Source organism: Hyalella azteca, unplaced genomic scaffold (genome assembly GCF_000764305.2).
Source record: "Hyalella azteca isolate HAZT.00-mixed unplaced genomic scaffold, Hazt_2.0.2 contig6408, whole genome shotgun sequence".
NCBI lineage: Eukaryota > Metazoa > Arthropoda > Malacostraca > Amphipoda > Hyalellidae > Hyalella > Hyalella azteca.
The window spans coordinates 583,985-607,013 of NW_025936571.1; the positions used below are offsets into that span (position 1 = coordinate 583,985).

A 23,029-nucleotide genomic window follows, 5' to 3' on the forward strand; every position below is an offset into this window, starting at 1 on the left:
CATACTTCTTCCCATGTTCTTTTTAGGGCAAGTCCATAAAATTTACTTGCAAGAGGGTCTCATGACTGGGAGCTATAAAACGGCTCAACGAAGCCCAGGCGGGCACGCAGCGGGGTCGGTGAGTTGGTATGATGAATAACTTCCTTTCAAGCTTCAAAGTTAGGCCTAAATTCAGCGGCTATCAGCTGAACATATATACAAGAGCCTGATGAATTATCCGACATAACTACTTTGGTCCGTTTAGGCTACACTTCGTTGACCGAACTTCTGCATCTTGGAAGCTTTAATTATTTTAACTTGTAAATATTATATTGTCTTCAAGTTAAATATGACGAGCAGACGTTTCTGTCTCGTTTTATTAATTAATTAGGATTTATAATAGATGGATGAAGATACCCATCGACAACAATTTCCTTCAGTAATGAAGTTTCCTTGCAGCTCGACTGGGACTGAGCTTGGCCGAGACCGCGAAAGCTCTAGAAGCTTCATCGATTGCTAGCCGCTCGCCCCTACAGCTCAGCACCAGTCGCTCGTCCGCCGTTAGAAGGTTCGAGACGGCTTACGGAGAGGCGAAGCTTTATTGGTTGGAAACCCTGGTCACAACTTCAGATTTTCCTGTTTTATATTCGCATGAATATTTAACATCGACTTGAGTATATTTTCTTCCGTATAATTGCAATAATTATCCAATTTCCGAGAAACACAACAGTTCAAGCACACACTGAAACCATTATCGTTGATAAAAGGTTAGAGGAAAACAGATTAATTTGACCAATATTTGCTAAGTGAGCTCGATCAGCGTTTCATCATTAAACTGTCAAAAAATAATGTCCTATTTACACGAAATGAACCTTTTTCAACTAAAATTTTCAGAAGAAAGCAGTAAATGAATTCAATTTAATTTTCGCAAATCATTCCCTTATACCAAAACAGGATGATAAGCGAGTACAAGTACTTTCCTCTTCATTTCAATAAATTATAAAAAAATTATAAGCAATTGATGGGACGATAGTAAACGTTCACTTTGATTCAATCTAGTAAAGGAATCTATTTTTTTAATAAATACTAAAGAAAATAAATTTTGCAAAAGATTTTACAAAAGATATTTTAAACTGCTGCAAAATTCTTGTCTAATCAATTTACTTCCTAAGTTATTAACAATAGAAGCTTTATCGAGGGAGGCACTCCAGTCTGTAGTGCGATGAGTGTTCTAATTGAATAAAAAACTGTCTCATTATTCAATTGCATGTGTTCGCGTCGGCGTGAACAAACGACGCGTCACTGGCAGCCTATGCAGACGATGTTATCAGCATGAACGCGTCGCGTGAGCAACGGTCGACGTAACAAGACGTGGTTGCATCAGCCGTGTCGTGGTGAGGCCGAGTGATGGTGCCTGGTGAAGGCTGGAAATTCTTCTACAAGGATATAAGGACATAAGTCACATAACGACCTGTGTTTATTAGAAATCGATGACAGCCTGTATACATCTGGACTTTAGTAGACGGAAAAGATGTACTCAAACATTAGTAGGATGATTTAAGTTCTACGATTGATTCAGGTTCAGGTTGATTTTTTTATCTAATATGAATGACGATTTTCTGCCGCATTAACGATGCAATGAGACTTTCAAGTGTATGAGCCTTGATCTGACGTTGAAGTTAGGTTTAAGAGGCCCGTTCAAGGCGCTCAGCCGCGGTAATAGTCTATGGGTATTCTTAACAATGAATTCGACAGATAACTCCCCTCATAAATAAGATAAAAATCTGAAATTTGGAATGCTATCCTGGCTAATTTTTTTCAATCTGTGGATATTAAGATAAATTATATAAACTTTTATATATAATTTTATAAACTTATAAACTGTAACCCAGGCTCATTTCAGACTAACGTAAAAATTAGGCAGTACATCAAGGCACAAACATCACAGTTGCCTTGAAAATCTAAACGTTGTGCACTGCATGTGCCTTCAGAAAGCAAGTTCATAAATTGCGCACAGATCAAGCTACGGTAGCTTTTGCGAGCTGTCTTTACTTATCAATCAAGCAATTAAGATGTAGATTAATTAGGCATAATTAGCAGACGTAGTTCAAAGGCACGTAGAAAAAGTTAGGTGATTTAAGGAACGAGTTTAACTCTAGTTGCGCGAATATTTAATGAAATTACCACATCATGTCCTGAGTGATTTTACCAGGTGCTCGGTTTGCATTTCAATTGAATGTTTGTTGTATGCATTTTCACAACTTTCTTATCCATTAAAAAATATCAGTTGTAAGGTTTCCAGTAAAATGTTGCTGATAAAGTTAATAATGTTAGCAGGAGTTAAAGTTTTAGTCTTGTTCTTAGATGCTCTTCACGACTGAAGAAGAGGAAAGTTTGGTAATGGTTGCAAAGCCAAAGGGGACTTCACACGATCTAATTGTAATTCTGATTTATTGGGAAATATTGGTGAAGATAAAGTAATAAGATGGCCAGTTATTGCCGCCAGTACAATAACTTTCAGTGAAAAGCAACGGTGATGTTCACGCCAAAGTTTTAATAGAATCATTAGTGCTTACGTAACAAATCAGATATTAATTACAAATAAATAGGTAACATAATTTACTCGAAAAGTGATTACCACTACGTAGAATGATTGGTGATACTCGTACAGTTGAGGTCGTTAGTTAATCAGACAAACTCGAGAAAACTAGACTCGTTGTGCGATAAGCTTGAGTACGTTCTCAACTCGCGGAACTCACGTCATGTTTTATCATACGATGAGTGCACGAATCTTCCACTTCGGTATTTATTGCGTCAGATTCATTCATCCGAAGACCCTATTGAATCTTACGTTGATAAAAATAACTTTGGTTATATTTCACGAAAAGTTGCAGCAACTTTTCTAATCTCAAATAATGTTCCAACTATTTTCATGCATTCGCGGTATGTTAACGAGCTAAAACTCAAAACTTTTCAACAATTCGAAAGCTTGAGCAAGAAATAGTGGAATATAACGTATAAAATAACACGGTTCATGATACGGAATGGGCAACGTAATTCAACGAGGAAGTTGCTAGACAGTGATAAAAAATAACCGCGGAAGCTCAACGGTAGCCGACTTGCAGCATGAATGTGCACAAGAATATCCGTTCTTCCTGACGGCAGTCGCTTGAGGTACCTCCACAGTGGCTATAGGGGGGATGTGACAAAAAACGAACTACCGCCGTAAATCAATATGACGACGCTTCTGGTCAAATTTTCGGGAAATTGAAAAACTAGAACAGTTGAAAAGTTGGAACTTTTGCTTGATTTGCATGTTTTCCTGACGATCCACGGACATGAGTTCATTAAACGTATGGAAACAAAATTAAAGGAATCATGATAATAATGACCTGTACGAATATGTCAAGTGCAGAGCTTGCAATTGTCATCTAAATTTATATTGGCTTGTTACATCGTTTGAAAACGTATACATTCTTAAATAAAATGTGTTTAATTTTAAATTGAACGAATCTTTCGGAAACCCATTTGATTTATATTTGAAATTAGTAGTAAGATCACTGGAAGAAGCGTCCTCTTCATGAACTAAATACGGAAATTTCTGCTCTTTTGTGTACTAAGTACCAACTGAAAATATTGGGTGTACTACGAGGCAGCAAAAAAATGTAAGTGCACAGCAAAGCTTGTGATAAAGACTAGCAAGGACTCGATCTGTTTTGCCGGTGAGTTTTGTTGCATTTAGCGCTCTTTAGTCGGCAGCCATGAAGATGGTCGGCACTCACTGAGGCCTGCCAAGGTTGAGTCGCAAGTTAGTCGGTTGGGAAGGACAGGAATCTTATCACTCGCACACAGCGCTCTGTCCCTCAATAGACTGCACACAAATCAACATTGCGCACAATACGCAGATAGGACTGACAACTCTGCTGTGCGACGCCTACACCCATAACATGTGGGATATGAAACCTAAGCTCCTCGAGTCTGTTTTCCCCAAACCCTTGAACACAAGAAAGAGCAGAGAAGCTCCTCATGCGAACCAACTCGCTTCCTCATCACGTGGAATTTTTTTAGCTTTCGCTGTTTGGTATATAAAACACGATCTTTTACTGCTATACCAAGTGAAATTATTTTCTGGCCTAAGTTGTTCTGTCAATGACGTTATAAATGTTGAGTCGTAGAGAACTATTAGGATTTTGAACTTAGGGAGTGAGAGATTCAGTATCGATAGTGAAAGACTTAAGACGAGCACCAGACAAAGTTACTACGCAGCCGACGAATGCACGTTGTAATGTGTAAAACAGGAGACGTAGTTACTACGCAGCCGCCGAATGCACGTTGTAATATGTAAGACACGAGACGTAGTTACTGCGCAGCCGCCGAATGAACGTTGTAATATGTAAGACACGAGACGTAGTTACTGCGCAGCCGCCGAATGCACGTTGTAATGTGTAAGACACGAGACGTAGTTACTGCGCAGCCGCCGAATGCACGTTGTAATATGTAAGACACGAGACGTAGTTACTACGCAGCCGCCGAATGCACGTTGTAATATGTAAGACACGAGACGTAGTTACTACGCAGCAAGTCGCATGAAGGAGACATGGCGGGCGACCGGCAGCTCCAGCCATAGCAAGGTCACCCCCGCTCGCCGGCCGGCGCGCAGGTGTCTTTCTCTTTTTCTTGAGGGCCCCCCTCGACTCTAGCGCTCTGAAAATATAATAAAAATTGCATGAAGAACATCGGCAGAATTGGAGAGTTCGTACACGCTAATTTAGGGCCATTTACGTGCTTCGGAACCGGAAATGTAAGTTTTCCAAATCCGTATCTGGGGACCGGATTGGCATTGCGTGTTCATAATTCCACTCACAGCGTATAAAAATAAAATTAAGTAAGTGAATATTTTTCTTGAGTTCATAAAATTCATTGCCATATGCCAACAGTCAGTACAAACTTCACAGAGCTCGTTATCCGGTAACGGTTCTCTGAACAAATTATTTAAAAACATTACTTAATTCACGTCATTCAACTCAGTGACAGCGCTAAATATCATCCGCTGAGTTTTCTGGAAAGAAAAAGTTTTAAATTTTCACCATTCAACGAAAAATAGTAAAATAGGTTGCACAGTAAATTGCGCTATAAATGCGATATAATTTCTCCAGGGGGGGAAATATATTACTAGAAAAATTATAGGTGCTGGCAAAATAACCTTTATATGAGAGTTTCAAAATTAATTTATAAACTAGATTGTAGTGGTTTATTTTTATGGAATAAACTCAAGATTGCGGTGATGCGAAAATAATAAATTTATTTTCACTGAAAGAACAGTCAACTTTTCAATTTTTGGCCTAGTATTAGTATTTAATACGTGTTACAAGCATGACCCTGGCCAGAAAAGGACTAAATAAGTCCTTACTAAATTACAACTCGAAACTGTACGACTTATTCAATATCTGAGCCTGAACATGTATGTTCAATAACCCACAGCGGTGTGTTCATTTCCCGCGATACACAAGCGTTTCTGGCGTCAACATTAATTAGCCTCATGTTCTGCTTAACCTTGAAGCATCCGGGCAATGGAAGAGGAAAGTCATGCGGAAAAGTCTAGGCAACAACCTTGGATTTCTAGAGTTTGAAACGAGCGAGACAACAATGACGATTAAAAATACAGTACAAGTTGCAAAAGTCGAAGATTGAGATAGAAATCGGATCGTGAGTTGAATGGAACGCGACATAACGTACGGCGGTGAAATGGCAATATCTTCCAATGCCCAAAAGAACAGGGCGATAAAGACATAATATTACATTTTCTTTTTCTAATAAACTTTTTTTGCGTCTAATATTAAATGAATTAATTAAGGCTCTGAGCTTTTGAAATTTTGAAGGGAGCTTAAAGTACGCAGTGTGTAAGAAGCTAAGGGAGATCAGGCTGGCTGCAATAAAAAACTTTCTCTACAATCAGATATGTTTTATTCCTTTCTAATTGACATAAGTCATCTTGCTCACCAGCAAGCCCCATTCCAATCAATGAAAGTATAAACTCCAGAGCGACTATCAATGATATTTACCACAAGTAACAATAGGAAGTATTTTATTTGTAGGGTCGTTAAAGCGGAGCAGCAGCGGCGATATAATCGTTAGGATTGCCATGCAGCAGCACCGCTTCGTCGCGTGAAGGAGCTTTGAAGGTGACGCGTCGAGCTGGAGCGCTCGATGGTGCGCTGCCACCTATATTCAGCACAGTCTAAACGACATACCGGCGTCACTATAGCAACTTTGCATGAATAAATGTCAGGAACAGGGGAGTGGTTGATGTAAGAAAGAAATTTCGTATCGCTTGACGTGCATGGAAGCTCACTGTGATACCGGAGGGTTGTTGTGAAAAAGGCGTCTCTTTGTAGTCGCGGGATTTACTTCGACGATTGATGAATGACATTCCACAACGTACAACTTCACAAGTCGTTCACAAAATGATGCATTAACTCGCACACAAAAAGAAAACGATCCCCCTTTGCAGTGTTCAATTATTTATTTATACCGAAAAAGGTAACATTTGGTTGCACTCAAACCCCAGCTAAGAAATTTACTTGAATATGTCATGAATTCCTTCAATGACACTTGAGCCGCCAACTCTCGGATGTAGCCGTGCTAAAAAAAGACATCATATTGACATAATGGAATTAGGAATTACAGGAAGTTTTCAACAGATTTCTTCTTCTGTACAGTTTATACGTATAAAATGTATTTATGTCCAGTAATATACAAGTTCAGTGCAGTGACTCAACAGCGGCAAGTTGTGTGTCATAGACCATACTAATTTTGGTCAGTTTAGACAGCGTGCGTACCAAGTCATAACGTAGGTGGGTTTTGGGCAAAAACACTACACTTTTTTAAGTTACACGAGAAGCAATTTTACTTGTTTTACCTACAACAATCTAATCTGATTGCCCATTATGGGTAGTCTAGTAATCGGGTATTTTGCTACGACTAGCATTGACGATCGTGTTAGTATGTTTATGTAGTAATTCTATGGAAAGCCGAGATTCTGAAAGAATTATATGAGAAACTAGGCACATACGTATAGCGCACGGTATAACCTCACTGTGAGTGCATGCAGCGATGAGATTAAAGTGATTGTGGAAAGAAATGTGAGGGAGAGCAGAGCGATGTGGGAGAGAGCAGGGATTGTGAAGGTGACTTTCGAAGGCATGTGGTTTGGGGGATTTGAAGGGGACCAGTAGGGGTTTGTTTTGACGTGCACGTATTGGGTCTGTAAAGGGTACCTACCTCATACACAGTTCCATGATGCCGAACAGGATTGATTGAAGTCAATGTCACCTTCGGCTGCTATTACTTCATACTTGATATCATGACTAATCGATGCGGAGCAAAAAGGTTTTTGTCGAATTGGATTGCGTCATTTATAGGAATTAGATCTCATCAGATCGTGTTTTACCTGCTGCATCTAGGGTGATATTTCATTTTGCACTATCTCTTTTAAAATTGGCGCGGCAAAAAAAACTGTATCTTATACACTGTTTTTAAAACTTCTTGTTGATCTTCCAGTTTTTTTATTGATTACATTATTTTCCAGTATCGTGTTCTCGAATGTACGAAGAAAGAGACATTATAAAGAGAAAGTGCATATTCTTCCAGATCCTTGGATAAAATTATGATACCGGAATTGATATAAGATTGTGCAACATTCATTCCTAACATATTTAATCTCCCGCAAGTTACTTTCTACTTGGCAACAGTGCGATCAAAGTTCTTTTGATGCATAAAGTTAAATTACTTCAGCATTATACTAATCAAACATACTGCAAGTGTTTTCTACTCCCGTTACTGACAGCAATGCCAAGGTATGAATGCATGCATGACTGTATATTTTGTAGACCTACAGTTTGGAGGGAGGGCAGGGTTGATGGAATAATGGACATGCAGTGTATAGAAGAGCTGAAGAGGGGGTGGATGAGTGTTGTATAAATGATGGGTGAAGTGAAGAAAATAATTGACACCTGATGGTAGAATGAGATACATGTGAGAGAGAAAGACAGGGAATGATGGTGGGGATGCTAAACGATTGGGCTGAGAGTAATGGCGGGGGGTGTGCCGTATGTGAGAATAAAGGATGAATGGATTGCAGTGATTGTGGTTTGTCAGAGTGAGCAACAGTGACTGTGATTGAGATTATAAAAAAATATATGCTGAGCGTCTGGAAACTGATAGAGAGAAGGAATGAAGCAAGAATGGGGCTATGATGGTTTGTAAGGCGAAAACAAGAAAAAATAAATGAACACTAACTGCGATAAATATTAGTTTTGGTCACTATTGAAAGGATGTGCATAAGTTCGTAATTAATAAAAAATAAAAAAATTCAGTCGATATGACATTTCTCTGAAAGCATTTAATCTATTATGTTAAACTACTTTCTCAACCCATTATCTACTGTAGATAAACTTCCGTAAATTTGACCGAAAAAAATTAACGTTAACTATGGATTGCAAGGTGAGGTATAGTTCCTGATGAGTGATGAAACCGTAAATCCTTGTTTTAGTAGGTATATATGTTCATTTTTTAAAATTGAATGTATCTTAGTCGCTTAAGATGCAAGGAGAGTAGTTAGTCTCTTCGTGTGTTTGATGAAAACGTATATTTTTAATTGAAAATGTTTTGTAGTGCGCTGATTACTTTTCAAGTAAATCGTTGCATGGCTGAAGGGAGGCTTTCTTCTCTTTGGTAATGTACAAATGGCAAGCGTTTTCATTGGTCCAAAAACGTCTACAGTTACTTCCAGGATGCGACCAATGTATTATTAGGCATGATTTGCTGCATACAATAGGCTGCGGCAACACTTATACAAAATTTGCGTTTTGGTACTGTAATTACGAATTTAAATTCAATTTGTTGATGATGTATTTGAAATGAAAAATTTTAGTGACATATATTTTAAAGTCAGCGTTAGAATAAGTTCAGCCTCTCTTTTCACAATAGTCCCGGGAGTAGCGGCTGGGCACTGCCATGGTTGAATTAATACGTTATGTATATTTTTGATTAGTAGCTAGCTGGAGATTCATCCTCGCTTTTTCAATAATCCGATCTTGCAAATTGAAAAGAACAACGATAAAAGTTTCAACAATATACTCTTTAAGCCCTTCGATTGCCTAAATAACTAAAAAAATCATTTACCTCCTGATCACCAGTGTTGCAATTTTATGATCAAAAGTATATATGATTTATTATCTTCAAATGCCATGTATTAATTCAACCATGGGCACTGTAGCTTCGTAAAACATTTCCATTAACGTCCATTATCAGGTAAAGTCGCTAGTAATCGTTAAACATGAGGACAAAAAATCTGAGTTGAAAAGGGAAAGTGATTGTCAAATTAGGCACATTCCCTGCCAGCTTCTTAATTTACACAATAAAAATCTGTCATTCATAATGTTAGTGCGTTTTAAATAGTATAAAATTGTATATATCATTGCAATTAAACATTACCTTATATATCCGTTAAAAGTGTGTGTATATGAACGGTTACATAGTCAGAGCATTTTATCTGTAAATATAAATAAAAACAAAACTTGATAAAAGGTCTTGAGATAGAAATTACTTGAAATAAAATTTACTAGTGCTTTTTCGCTTTTAAGAGAAGAATAGTGGAAATGTCGTTTCTGAAGAACGTGAAGTGAAGAGGACTCAGCGCCATCTATACCAACTTGAAAATTGTGCGGTTTAATTCTGTGCATGTCAATAGATTAGAATATGAAATTTGAATAATTTTTAGATAAGTTGTAAGTATGTAGCAAAAAATTTCCTTTTTTACATTGATTATTTTTACTTTATGTTTCAAACTATTTTGCATTGGCTGGAGCATTGGTAGCACTGTGTCCGACGCTATGTTTACGTTCGCGGTATTGTTGCAATGACGACAAATTCGACTAAGAAATTCTGGTTTTAGATTCGAATATAAACTACAAAAGTTCTCTAGTGTAAGTCGGATATTTTCTCTGTTAAAATTTTTTGTAAAGTCAAATATTTATAGCTCGAGTTTTTGGCACGGTTGACATCAATGACATGCAATACTAAAAGTAAAATGTGTATGCAACTTAGGTTAGTCATTTACTATTTAGTTGAACGAAGATCGCTTAAAATATAATCTAGATCAACATCAAATGACTGCATCCAATATTTATTACCGAATTCCATAACTTCATAAGTGAGTTTGAAGCTAGTAGATGTTAGATTTTAATTACAAAAATAATGTGGAGCAGCAAAAGAAGCTGAATAATCACGAACAAAAATCAGAAATGGCAGAAGAATGAATTGTTTTTGTTGTATCGCACAAGAAGTGAGAACCTAAGATGAATATTGATTATGCGCGTTTCAAGTTCATGATGTTTTTTATTGATAAGTTGTATTTGTTTTGTTGAATAGCCTAATTTGGGATAATTAAATATATTTGAATTTGAGGCTGTCAGACAACTTGTTACCTAACACTTAATAACAATGAAACCTTGAGAGATGACCAATTGACCATATCATAGACTTCTAGGATTTTTTACTCAAAGATAAATATTGTATTATAATGTACTGAATACCTACTGAATTGCTCTGCCTCTGAAGACCCTAATATTTACTACTATTGAAAATATTTGACACTATTCTTTTTGGTAAGTTTAGAGACATAATGTAAAACTTGTTGCAGTTTGAACTTTGAATATTAACTTCCACTGTTGGGAATAGCCCTATGCATTTATGGCATAAAATCTAAACTCAAGGTTGCAAATTATATAAACTTTTGGCTCCAAAATTACAGTTTTGGCTGGGACAGTAGATATTTTTCATATACAACTACCCATAGTGGCAAAGCAGAGAGTTTTTTTAGACTCTCCCTCAAGTTCATTTTTGAGTCACACAAGTAGACCAGTTAAGTATCCTGGATACCAGCCTTATCATACATAAGAAATTGGTTTAACACTTTAACCGCATCTCCGAGAATCGCCATTATGCCCCGTCTGCATCTCGTTCAAACTACGATTGCTTCAGTCACCATTGAGCCAGGAAGATGAGAGGTTGTGTGTCGCTCTATGAACGTAAGTACAAACATTTGGTGTTATAAAATCCGTGGGACAAATGTGGTACATGATGTGGACAGTAAAAGCTGTGTTCATTTTGTGCATCGTGCGCCACATGGGGTCACGATCCCCGTGCACCAATAGAGGTGCACGATGTGGAGAGTAATTGTAGCTATTATCTGTAGCAACGTGCGCCATATGTGACCACAACCACTGCATGTTATTTGTAAAATTTCTTGTGAGATCTTTCAAGTATTCATTATATATTGTTGATTATTGGATACACTTAGTGTTTGCTATATAATGAATTATGTAATATCCTCATTAATCAAACATCTCAGGAAAGCGCAAATCTCATGAACTGGTTGAGGCTGATGGGCCTAAAAGTAAGAAGAGGAAGAGATGTCTGTCTTGCTACAGCCAAATTGCCAATGCGGAAGGAACTAAAGTAGCCCGTTCAAAAACTCGCAAGATAAACACTTATTGCGACACATGCGAAAATAAACCATATCTGTGCGTATCATGCTTCAATCTGAAGCATTCCATTTCGTCATAGAGCGCCTAAGGACTCAAGTTCAATGAAGAATGATTAATAATGTTTACTCGCTACACGCAAAATATATGCTTAGTATACATTATCGTCATCATTATCCTTTATTTATAACACCTAAAATGTGATTGAGGAGGTTAATATTGAAGTTTAATGAATTATTATAAATTTAAGGGAGTGCACCATATGTGGGTCACGATGCAGGTTAAGACAGACACGCGTGACCCACATATGGGTCACGATGCGGTTAAAGTGTTAAATCTTAGGTAAATGAGGAAGTTAAAAATGAACTGATTCTAAAATATCTCTGGTTTGTCACTATGCAACTACCTACAACATAATGATAAATGAAATGATAGTAGGGTAAACGCGGTATATTCCGACACTTTATGAACGTAGCAAAAATGAATGGCTATAAAAAATACACCGTACGCGCAACTCGAGTTCTGTTTGCTTTACGTCACTCTCAAAACACCACACTACGTGCCAGCAACAATGAAACGTCACAAAGTGTTGCCATTTTATTTAAAAGCCTTTAGAATGCAAACCTACCAAATCCATATATTCCAACACTGTGTGTGACTAAATTTGGCATTTTGTGAGACTAATTCCAGGCGCGCTTTAAACTCTATTACCTAATTCGTAATGCTGACACTCTTGTGTTCGAATTCTGATTGCTGTGGGAGCTGTATTGGAATACAACACTGCTTGGAATTAGAACACTATTGAATATTGAACACTACTTAATTAGGCTTTTAATTAAGAGGTATTAAGCTCTTAATTAGAAAAATTTTAATTTTTGCACACAGCTTGGAATGAGCTGTGTGTGTCTAATTCCAAGCTGTGTTGGAATTAGTTTTTATGTGTCTAAAACCGTCTCTTAACTTAATCATCTATTAATTTTTTTACCACTTGAAATCAGCAAATACAAGTATACATAAAGGATTTCTAATATATTCACAGACGTATTCAAAAGTCTCAAACCATAATATTCTTTCTCCACAAACAGTTTATCACTATTTGGTAGAGCAAGGTGAGGGCAACTATCAACTTTGACACATTTTTCGATGTTCTCACTGGGTGACGCGCACTGTCTTTCTTTGGATCTCAACATTTACCCGCCAGACAGCCCAGACCTAGTGTTTTGGCAATAGTATGGCGCGCAAAAGTATGACGTCACTATTTTAACCATCAATGAATGCATGGGATAAAGCTTAATATAAAGGAAAAAAGTAGAGAGGTGTTGGAATTACCCACGATGTTGGAATATACCACGTTTACCCTATGATACCAATGCCTCCATGGACATAGGCTATATATCATAATCTTTACAGAAAAATAGTCTGTTCTGTCCAAATATCTGTATTTTTCAACTAAATTTAAAACTTGTCTTCAGCCAACTTGATCACAAATTGACATTCATGCTTTTTTATGTTTTTTTTCATCACAATTTATTGTTCATTTGTTAACACTTGTATGTTTCTGCCTTGGATAGTCCAGTGAGAAACAACATAGGATGAGGATGCCAAATTTAGTACCTAGAATACATTGGAATATCAGGCAGAAGTTTTCCAGAATCATTGATAAAAATAGACAAATTTTTTATTTTCCACTGAAGAAATTGGGAAAAGTCTGTAGGAATGGGTGAAATTGGCCACATTTATGATGGTTTTTGTCTGATTCATGGGTGGGTTTTCCCAATTTTTTGATAGGTTTAATAGGCCTTTTAATAAATATTCCTACTTATTCCTGGAATCTTCAAATCCTTCAAAATCATTTCATGATTAGAGTACTCAGGAGTAAAGTAAAGACATATATCTATGCATTGAATTTTGAAACTTGTAAATAGCATTTTGATTTTTTTTATGATGGGATGAAATTGTTGAAATTTTATATTCATTTCCAGAAGGACAAGTCCAATTTTGGCCAATCAGAATGTCGGAGCCTCGAAAGAGCAGACGGGAGGCAAAGCCAACTCAGCGCCTGAAGGAATTTCTTGGTGAAGGTGAGAATTCTCAATTCAGTGATATAAATGTGTTTGTTATTGCATATACAATAGTAACATGTCAATTTGTCCTTGGCTAATGCACTCTTAAATTTGATGTATTCTTTTATGTTGTCTACACTATTTACTGGAAAACATATCACATGAAAAAAATTCATCATTAATCACTTCTTAAATATCAAACATTTCTTCAGCAAGTTGATATACTTTTATTTTTGCATTGCAGAGATTGCAAAAAATTTTACCCCTGCAAAAACTCCTAAAACTCCAAAAAATGCCGCAACTCCACGATCAATAACCAAAAGTAAGTTTTGTCTCTTGAACTAGTATATATGTGACCATAGTATTGGCAAGTTAGCTGTGCAGATTTTTCTGATTTTAAAATTTTTCTTTAATCATAAGTGCAAATTAACACATTCCATATGTGTACCAACAGTGATATTCCAATGCTGCGTATTGCTCTCTAAGAATATTTGTGTTTACACAATAGGTTGATTGCCAAAGTTGTGCTAACCAGATATGTGGGGAATGTGTAAGTATCAATGGGCAGAAACCTATGAAGATTTGATAATTCATCATTAAAATGATTATTTACTTCACATTCATTGGTCAAAGGGCACAATAAATTCCTAAAAAATTTGTTAATATGAAATTGAATTGAAAAAATTGCTTTTGGATTTATGCTTTGAGAATCGAGTTAAAAGTTGATTTGAATGAATTTAATATTAAGCTTATTTTTCTCTTGACTTCAGTATTTTTGTACATGAAGTGTGGTATTCTTGCATATTTGTGCAACATCCACTTTTTATAGTGCAACATTGGTAACTTGAATTTTCAATGCTTAATAATTGTGTTAATCATGTTATTGTATTTTTATATTTTATAATTAAATTATTATTATTTTATATTAAAATTATTATTTTATATTTTTAAATTAAACTGGTGTAATCTAGCAGAAGCCTTTTTTATGCAAATTTGATTGAAGACCAGAGCTTGCTTTTTATTACTAATCTTCTTGATTGTTGTTTTCAACGAGTCAAACAAAATCTCTTGTTAGTGCCAGGAGATCAAAAAGCAGTTACCAAACGATATTTTAATGAAATGCATTAAATGAAAGTAGTACAAATAAAGAGTATTGTGAATACAGTTTGAAATCTAAGCTTAAAATTAACGAAATTATTAATTTTTTAATTTCTACTTTTTTTAGTTCCTTGCAAAAATTAAGAGTGGCTAGCAAAATTTCTGCATTTCTAATATTCTACTCCATGCATAGCACAATGAATTAGCTATAGCTATTTGTTGCCAATGACTTCATACAATGTTTTACGGAACAGATGAGAAGCCTGCTGTGCCAGCAAAATCAGTTGTAGAGAAGAGTCCTTTGAAAAAAGTGGCGGCGACCGTCAAGTCAACTCCTCTTGCAAAGACTCCCCTTCCCAAAGCATCTCAAAAAACCACTTCTGCAGCCAAAGCTGCCAAGATTATTGCGCCTGCTGAAAATGAAGAAGAGGAAGATGAAACAGCAGACGAAGAGGAGATGGAAGAAGAAGAAGAAGAGGTTGTCGAGCCAGTAACTCCCACTGTTTCTCGAACAAATGTCACTTTTAATGTTAAAAAAACTTCTATCAAGGCAGTAAAGAAAGTTACATCTGGTAAAGGGCTTCTTGAAAAAGCTCCCGAAGTTCTGCAAGGAAAACGGGTACCAAAACCCAGTGCTAAAATTGCTGAGGCTCTGGAAGCAGAAGCTGAAACAGAGATTGCCATTAAGAAAACAACTCCCGCGTCTTCGGCCAAAATTAGCAAGACGCTTCAGAGTAAGTCGTCCACTCCAACATCTGTCAGAGGCGGAAGGGGACGGGGGTCCCGTGGTGGTCGAGGCCGTGGTCGTGGAAGAGGACGAGGAGCAGCCGGTGCAAGTTTATCTGATGAAGAAATGGAAGAGCATCCAGCTTTTAAAGATCCAGAAGATGAAGAGACTGACGCTTCAGAGGATGAAATTGATAGTAAATTCATGGATGTTGATGAAGAAAGTAATGAAAACGAGGATGGACAACAAATAGCAGAGAAGTTGATGGAAAAAACTAAGAAGGAACATACAAAACCAACGCCTGTTGTCAAGAAAACGGTCACGGCTAATACTGCAGATTCGTCAACTGAGGTATCCACTAGCAAGAGCACAGCTACAACAACTTCTGTTGTGACAACAGTCAAGGTCCCTGTATCAGGCACGACTGTAAACACCGCTCAGAAGAAAGCGAGTGCCATCTCTCCCATAAAGGTGGCTACCCAAGTTGCACCCAAAGATGTACAAATGAGCCCTGCCAAAATCGGCACAGTAAAACAAGTGAGCAAGGGCAGCAGTGGCGTTAAAAGAATCCTCACAGCCGCATCGCCTCCTCACTCTCCACTCACCAAGAAAGTGAAACTGTCTTCTCAGGAGACTGATGAAAAGGAATCTTCCGCTGCTAATAATCCTATTCGAAAAATTGTCACTGCTGCGGTGCCCTCTAAGTCCGTTCCGTCGAAAGTGCAGCCAGCAACAGTAGTGTCTAGTAGCTATGTCCTGTCACCAAATGGCGTGCCCAACAAGATTAACACCGTCAAAACCGTGACTAAAACCCTCACCTCTGCTGCCGCCGCCAAGCTATCGTCCAAAGCAGCTAACACTATATCAAAAGGTTTGTGGGAAAATTTTCATGTCGTTCCCTCTTTAAATTTCACACCAATCGGTCTAGTTCACATCCCCGTTTTCGCCAGTTTTATATATAATGTGAAATGCTTTGGTCGAAAAAACTTTGCTACTTATTCATGTTTCTGTGTTAGAAAATGTATGATTATTTAAATCTAAAGATTTCTGTGTAATTTTTCATTTATTTAATATTTAAAGCTAAGTACGTAGTTGCTAAAATATATGCAATTGAAAACTAGTTATATTCTGATAGTGACTAATGTGTTTACGATTGCTTACTATGATTTACATGTCCAACACTTGCATTTTTTGCAGAAATCCTTCAAAATGTTCCCACTTCACAATCATTTTCTTCACTGGTGGCAGGGCATTTGTCTTGTTTCATTTTTAATTGAAAAGATGTAAAAGTATTTCAATACATAATAATTGAATTTCATATATGATTCGAATGACCTAGAGATTTCATTTTGCTGCGATTGTATATTATATTAATTCTTGTTTTAATAGGACCCCCTACACCAAGCGACTCGGAAAATCGGCGGAGTCGACGCCAACCTAAACCCACAGAACGAATGAAGGAATTTCTCCACAAATCCTCAGGTAGGCGATGCATGAACGATTCAAAGCAGTAGCTGCTTATAGTGACTTTTTTTAATCATCTTATATTGAGTTGTTGACTGCTGGCTGCTCCTGAAATTTCCAATTTTATATGCAAGAGATATATCTTAGATGCAAGAGATATATCTTAGACTTATTGTCTTTAGTGCGACTTTAAATTTTGATTCCATCTTAGTCATGGATATCATTCATTCTTGCAGGAAACGTTGTTATTACGTCCTCTTGATGGTCCATAATTAGCTGGTGCAACAGAAAGGATTTGTGACCTGTTCCTTCAAATTATCTAAATTTGTAAATTAAGTAAAGAAACCCAGTTCTTCTTTCATGCTGTCACCATCATTCTTTCGGCGCGGTCAACCTGTGAATTCCTTGAAAAAATTTGCTACCTTACTATGACTATCCTATGTCAGCTTTCGTTCATGAATGAATATGTAAATTATTTCAGTTGCTGATAGTCGTGTTTGCATTTTGGCTCAGGTGACTCGACCTTTATTTTACCAGTAATGTATTTTACAACACTTCTCTTTAACTTCACTTCTTGTTTGTGTGTCTGCTACAAATCTTATAATCAATATTTAACCCACTTCTACCTCTCCAGTCGATCTGAAATTTTGCATATTTGCGTAAAGTCGGAAACAATGCATGAATCAATTGACAGAATAAATCATTTTGAAAATTTAAAAAAATTTTATTTTTGATATTAAACAAAAATGAAAAAAATTGTCTGCTCCATAACTTATAATCGATATATAGTTAGATGGGGTAAGTCAGGACAGAATTCACTATTAAGCCTGTAGCATCTATACCATGAATAACTAAAAAACCCTAAACCTATCACAAGGTGTAGTTATGCAATGGGCTTCTAAGCTACAACTCAGACGTTTTGCATCTAACACCTTTTCTGTAAAGATTGAAAAAAGTGAGCTGGTCCCATCTTACCTCGCTGGGGTAAGATGGGACCAGGCTGGGGTAAGAAAGGACCGACTGGTAATTCTTACGTTACAAGGTTTTTAATAAAAGTACAATCTGATATTCAATATTATCCATTTAGAAACACATTATTTGATAAAACAACCACTTGTTACTGTTTTGCATTGCGGGAAGTCAACTCTAATATCAGTCACATTGGAGTTGTTGGCATGAGAAAACTTTGTTAAGCATAGTAATAGTGGGTTGGCTTTGGTTCATTGTAGAGCACTGATAAATGCTTCAGGTATATTCCATTAGTGTCATTCATTGTCTGAAAAATTTATCAAATTGGTAATAAAAACAATGGATAATAACTTAAGTAACCCATCAGACATCACGTTTTTCTTGCTAATTGCATTCGTGGTGCACTTCTTCAAACATAGCTCATGCCCTCTCACAGAGTTGTGATCATAATTATTTTTCAGGTTTCACACAGTGATTTTTCCCCCAGCCAATCTTGCACGTATTTCTGCAGCTCACTAATGGGAATAGACATCCCTATTTTCTATATCCCTTTGATGCAATTTAAAATAGTGCACTAAATTTCTCTAATCAAAAAAGCTAACAAGTTACAATGAAGTTTGAGCAAACGATAAAAATGTTGACCAAAATACTCCATGTACTACACAATAATATATTCATTTAAAAATTATTTTTGATAAACTGTAGGGTAATAGAGGACCATTTGTGGGGTAAGACAGGACCATTTGTGGGGTAAGATAGGACCACTTGTGTGGTAAAACAGGATCATTTAGTGGTCCCGTCTTACCCCATGTCCGGTCTTTTTTTTACCCCATTTTAGAATACATGTCAAGCAGTGATGGTAGCAGGTAGGAATGCCTAGTATGTCTTAAAAGTTGCCTATTACTTGAGACAACCTGCCTACATCCACAAACCTGGCCAAAAAATTTTTTGTCATTAGATAGAGCTTATTTCCCAAACAGGGTTAACTGTTTTGTTACCCTTCTTTACATTGGTTTTCTTTAAAAATTAGCCAGAAATTCATTATTTGCAGAAGAGGGCTGCCACAAACACTGAAATGACAGGCAATGATTGTTCTAATATATTCTTTTGCCAAATTAAATTCAGTGCAATTAGAATGCACGCCATGGGCTGGTCCTTTCTTACCCCATGAAGCCTGCGATCCTGTCTTACCCCATTTGACTATATTTAACACACTTTTACCTGTCCAATCGATCTGAAATTTTGCATATTTGCGTAAGTCGGAGACAATGCATTTATCAATTGACAGAATAAATAATTTTGAACAATTTAAATTTTTTTACTTTTCTTTATTACAACACTTCTCTTTAACTTCACTTCTTGTTTGTCTGCTACAAATCTTATAATCGATATTTAACCCACTTCTACCTCTCCAATCAATCTGAAATTTTGCATATATGCGTAAAGTCGGAGACAATGCATGAATCAATTGACAGAATAAATAATTTTGAAATTAAAAAAAAATATTTTTGTTATAAAAAAATAATAATTTTGTCTGCTCCATAACTTATAATCAATATTTAACACACTTTTACCTGTCCAATTGATCTGAAATTTTGCATATTTGCGTAAAGTCGGAGACAATGCATTTAACAATTGACAGAATAAATAATTTTTAACAATTTGAATTTTTGTAATTTTAAAAATAAAATTAAAAAATTAATTTTCCTAATATTTCATAATAAAATTAGAAATTCATTGTACATGCGTAACACCGGAGACACTGGATACTTAAGAAGTGTTGTCTTTAAAAAGTAATTTTTAAACGCATATTATTTTATTTTGAATTTGAGTCCTCTAACGATATTTGCTTTCATTTCAGAAGAAGAAGAAGACATTGATGCAGATGATCCATCTGCGCTATTGAATGATGATGATGAATCCTCTTCTGAAAATGAAGAGGATGACCGTCGGTTCCTGGCCATTATGAACAAAGCTAATGCTGTGCGGAACAAAAATTCTGAATTTGCCAATCGAGCAAAATTACATTCATCTGGAGGAACAAACACTTCACAAAAGAATATAAGATCCCAAATTGTGCGCAAAGGTTCCTCCAGTGGTCCATTTGCTCGGAGCACGACAGTGATGATGCAAAATAAAGTCATATCCGGAGGCTCACTGAAGACTGCTGCTGTTGTTCAGGTACAGACAAAAAAGTTTGCCCCGGGATCTAAGGTAATGGTGCAGCCGCCTACTTCTGTCAATGGAGACCTGCGGAAGATTCTGCCTGCAGTCCCTGGGCGAGAAGTTAAGGGTACGAGTGCCAAGGTATTAACGGCAACACGTCGCAACCCAACTGAACCTCCCATTATCATCAAAATCCGAACTCGTAAACCTGAGGAAGATGAATTACTAAAGAAAAAACGCGCAGAAGAAGAAAAACAGGCTGGAACTAGGAAAATTATTAAGATCTTTACTCAGCGAGGGGAGGTCAGAAAGCTTCCAAAACGAAGTGGTGGAAGTAGAAGTGAAGCAGAATCGGAGTCAATCGAATCTGAAGAGGAAGACATGGATGATGAAGAGGAAGATGAGGACGAAGGTGAAAGTGAAGATGAAGCAGCTTCAAATTTGAAGCCACTAAGTGAGAAAAATAAGAAATTGTTGCACTTGTTTGGTGAAGCAATAGAGTCTCTGAAGAGCGGCCTAAAATCGTTCAAGAAAGAACCTTCTCAGCCATTAAGTGTTAAGACTATAGAAAAGTTTATTCGTTTGAGCTCTGAAATAGCAGATACTGTCAGAGAAACAATTGAAGACTTGGGAGATCAAATCTCAAATTCAGATAACTTTGAGGAGTACTGTCAGGACGTGCTTGACTCGATTCCTTTCTCATACGGTGAGGATGACGACCTATCAAACGAAGAGGCAGATAACATACTTGCTTGGCTGCACCAGCGGGAGAAGGCGAGCAAGAAGGCTGGTGAGTCCCTCACCACGGATAACAATGCACAGCTGGCTCTTTTCACTCAAATGCTGGAGCTTCTCACCACCGCTAAAGATAAGAATGACACGTTCGATGACGAGGATGAAATGATGGACGAAGAGGACGAGGACATGATGGACATGGACGATGAAGCGACCTACGGCAACGAGGATGTCGGTGGCGTTGACGAGGCTGAAAATATGGATGATGGGCAGGAAGAGGAGGAGGAGGAGGAAGGAATGGATGAAGAGGAAGAAGAAGCAGTAGACGATCTCTTTGAAACTCCAAAAAAATCATCTGGTCGAAGATAGTTGGGACAGCCAATTTGGCTTTGCCAGTCTGTACAAAATTTATATCGACCTAAAGCGATTGTGCTCTGCTGTGTTGTTGAGTAGGAATTTATTTCTTAGAATTCTGTTTGTGTAATTAAATATTTCTTGATGACGAGAATCTGGTCGTTGTACAGCGAGAAATTCAGCATTAAATTTCCTTGCTGCTTGGTAGATGGTTGATGTGATTTTTAGTGTTGGCTCAGGTGTAAAGTCAAGAATTTTGTTCTAGAATTTAGATGCAATTAGATACCTGGTTTTGCCTAAAAGTAGGATGAATCATGGAGGCTAGCGCTATTCTAATTGAGAAATTTAGAATTATGTACGTTAAGTGACTGATGTTATTTGGTTATAGTGATCTGTTAGGTGGTCAATCGGATCAATCAGATCTATGTAATTTATTGTTTTCTAAACGTATGAAATTCACCATAATACTCTTTTTCGGTTTATTATGAATTATGGTCAAGCATTTATCAAATGATGTCTAATGTGAAAAGTATTACTGTATTGTAAAATGTAAATTTCGAACTGAACCTCGTTAATTTGTTTACCTGAAATCTCGAAGGCTGTTGGTACTGGGAATGATATCAATGTACTGAGATCAATTTCATGTCGGTGAAAATTGTTCCTATGGAATAATAATTTTTTTGAGGATCGAAACTCGGGAGGAAAGTTTCCTATTAATTTGACAGATTTTTTGTTACCGAATTTCCAAAATCATAATCGTTATTGATCAGAAGGCTATGGGATTAACTTACCTTAATTTATAAGCATTATCTTAATGTCTTTATTCTATGCGTAATCTTTTGGTTTTGCAGTAGTGTTTATACAAATTCTCAGTTAATTTTCCAATTTTGTAAATAAGTAAAAATCGTTTGAGTTGGTAAGAAGATCGAGCCCAGCGTGCATGCCGTTAGGTTCCTTCACAGTTGTGATCATTATTGCTGGCATAACGGCGCTATTATTTCGTTGTTTATAAAGGAACGTGAATCTTGTGTCTGGTTAACCTACAGGTGTATCAATGTATGTACAAGATTGACTATGAAACTCTACAGTTAAAGGTAGTTCTCGTGAATTTCGTCTCATTTTCCATCGACTATATTTTTTATTCACGGCTCATCGACGACCATTGAATGCGGTTCTGTAGTTTGAATCTGATGGCCTGAAAGATTTAAAACGCTACTCATATAAATCCATTGGCTTTAAAAGTGCTTACGTTAGAATGAATGCGTTAAATAGTTGATTGCCGCAGTGAGCAATTTTTCTGGGACGAATGAGAAACAATTCGAACGCTGCACAAAATTTAGAAAACCCTACGTCGAACCTGGGTATAAGTCTCGAAAGTCGGTACACAACTTCTGTTTGTCATTCAGTTTCAATCCCGAGTGAGATTAATATGGGAAAACAACAGGAGAGGATTTTGTGAATCTCCTGGATATTTGCTATTGGAAAAGGTTCTTGGTTTAAAATGAAATTTTTTACGTGCGCGTAAGGTCACAGAGATTTCGGGAGCATGCGTGGGCACGAGAAAAGGTGTGAAAAGCGTCGCTTGTAATGATATTAATGGCCTGTAAAATATTGTTTCAGTAATTTTTAGTAGGCAGTTGAATATTGTATTGCACATTTATGAATAATTTTACCTCATCTAGGTAGACTTAAAAGTAAATTAATGTTGACGATTATCATGAAATAGACTTTGACTTTGACTTTGACAATACGATTTAAGGTCCCTGACGGTCCTGTTCATCGGTCGACAACAATTTTTATCAGCACCGCGCCCGTCGCAGTGTCTGTTCCAAGATGATCGAAGCCTCATCACTCGTAGCATGAAGGGCTATACAGGGCCGGGTTGTCCCTCCAGAAACTGTCAAACCTGCTCTTGAAGCTGTTTACAG

At 36.9% G+C, this 23,029-nt stretch overlaps 1 protein-coding gene across 1 annotated transcript; it reads left to right on the top strand.

Annotated features, from left to right (window-relative positions):
- The first annotated feature begins 10,628 nt into the window (after nt 1-10,628).
- LOC108682942 (nucleolar protein dao-5) lies at nt 10,629-22,209 on the top strand. Its single transcript, XM_018172206.2, has 6 exons — nt 10,629-10,646; nt 13,508-13,606; nt 13,833-13,910; nt 14,941-16,284; nt 16,803-16,895; nt 19,708-22,209. Exons 2-6 carry the CDS (start codon nt 13,537-13,539, stop codon nt 21,114-21,116), a joined length of 2,994 nt encoding a protein of 997 aa, XP_018027695.1. The 5' UTR covers nt 10,629-10,646; nt 13,508-13,536; the 3' UTR covers nt 21,117-22,209.
- Nucleotides 22,210-23,029: the final 820 nt, after the last annotated feature.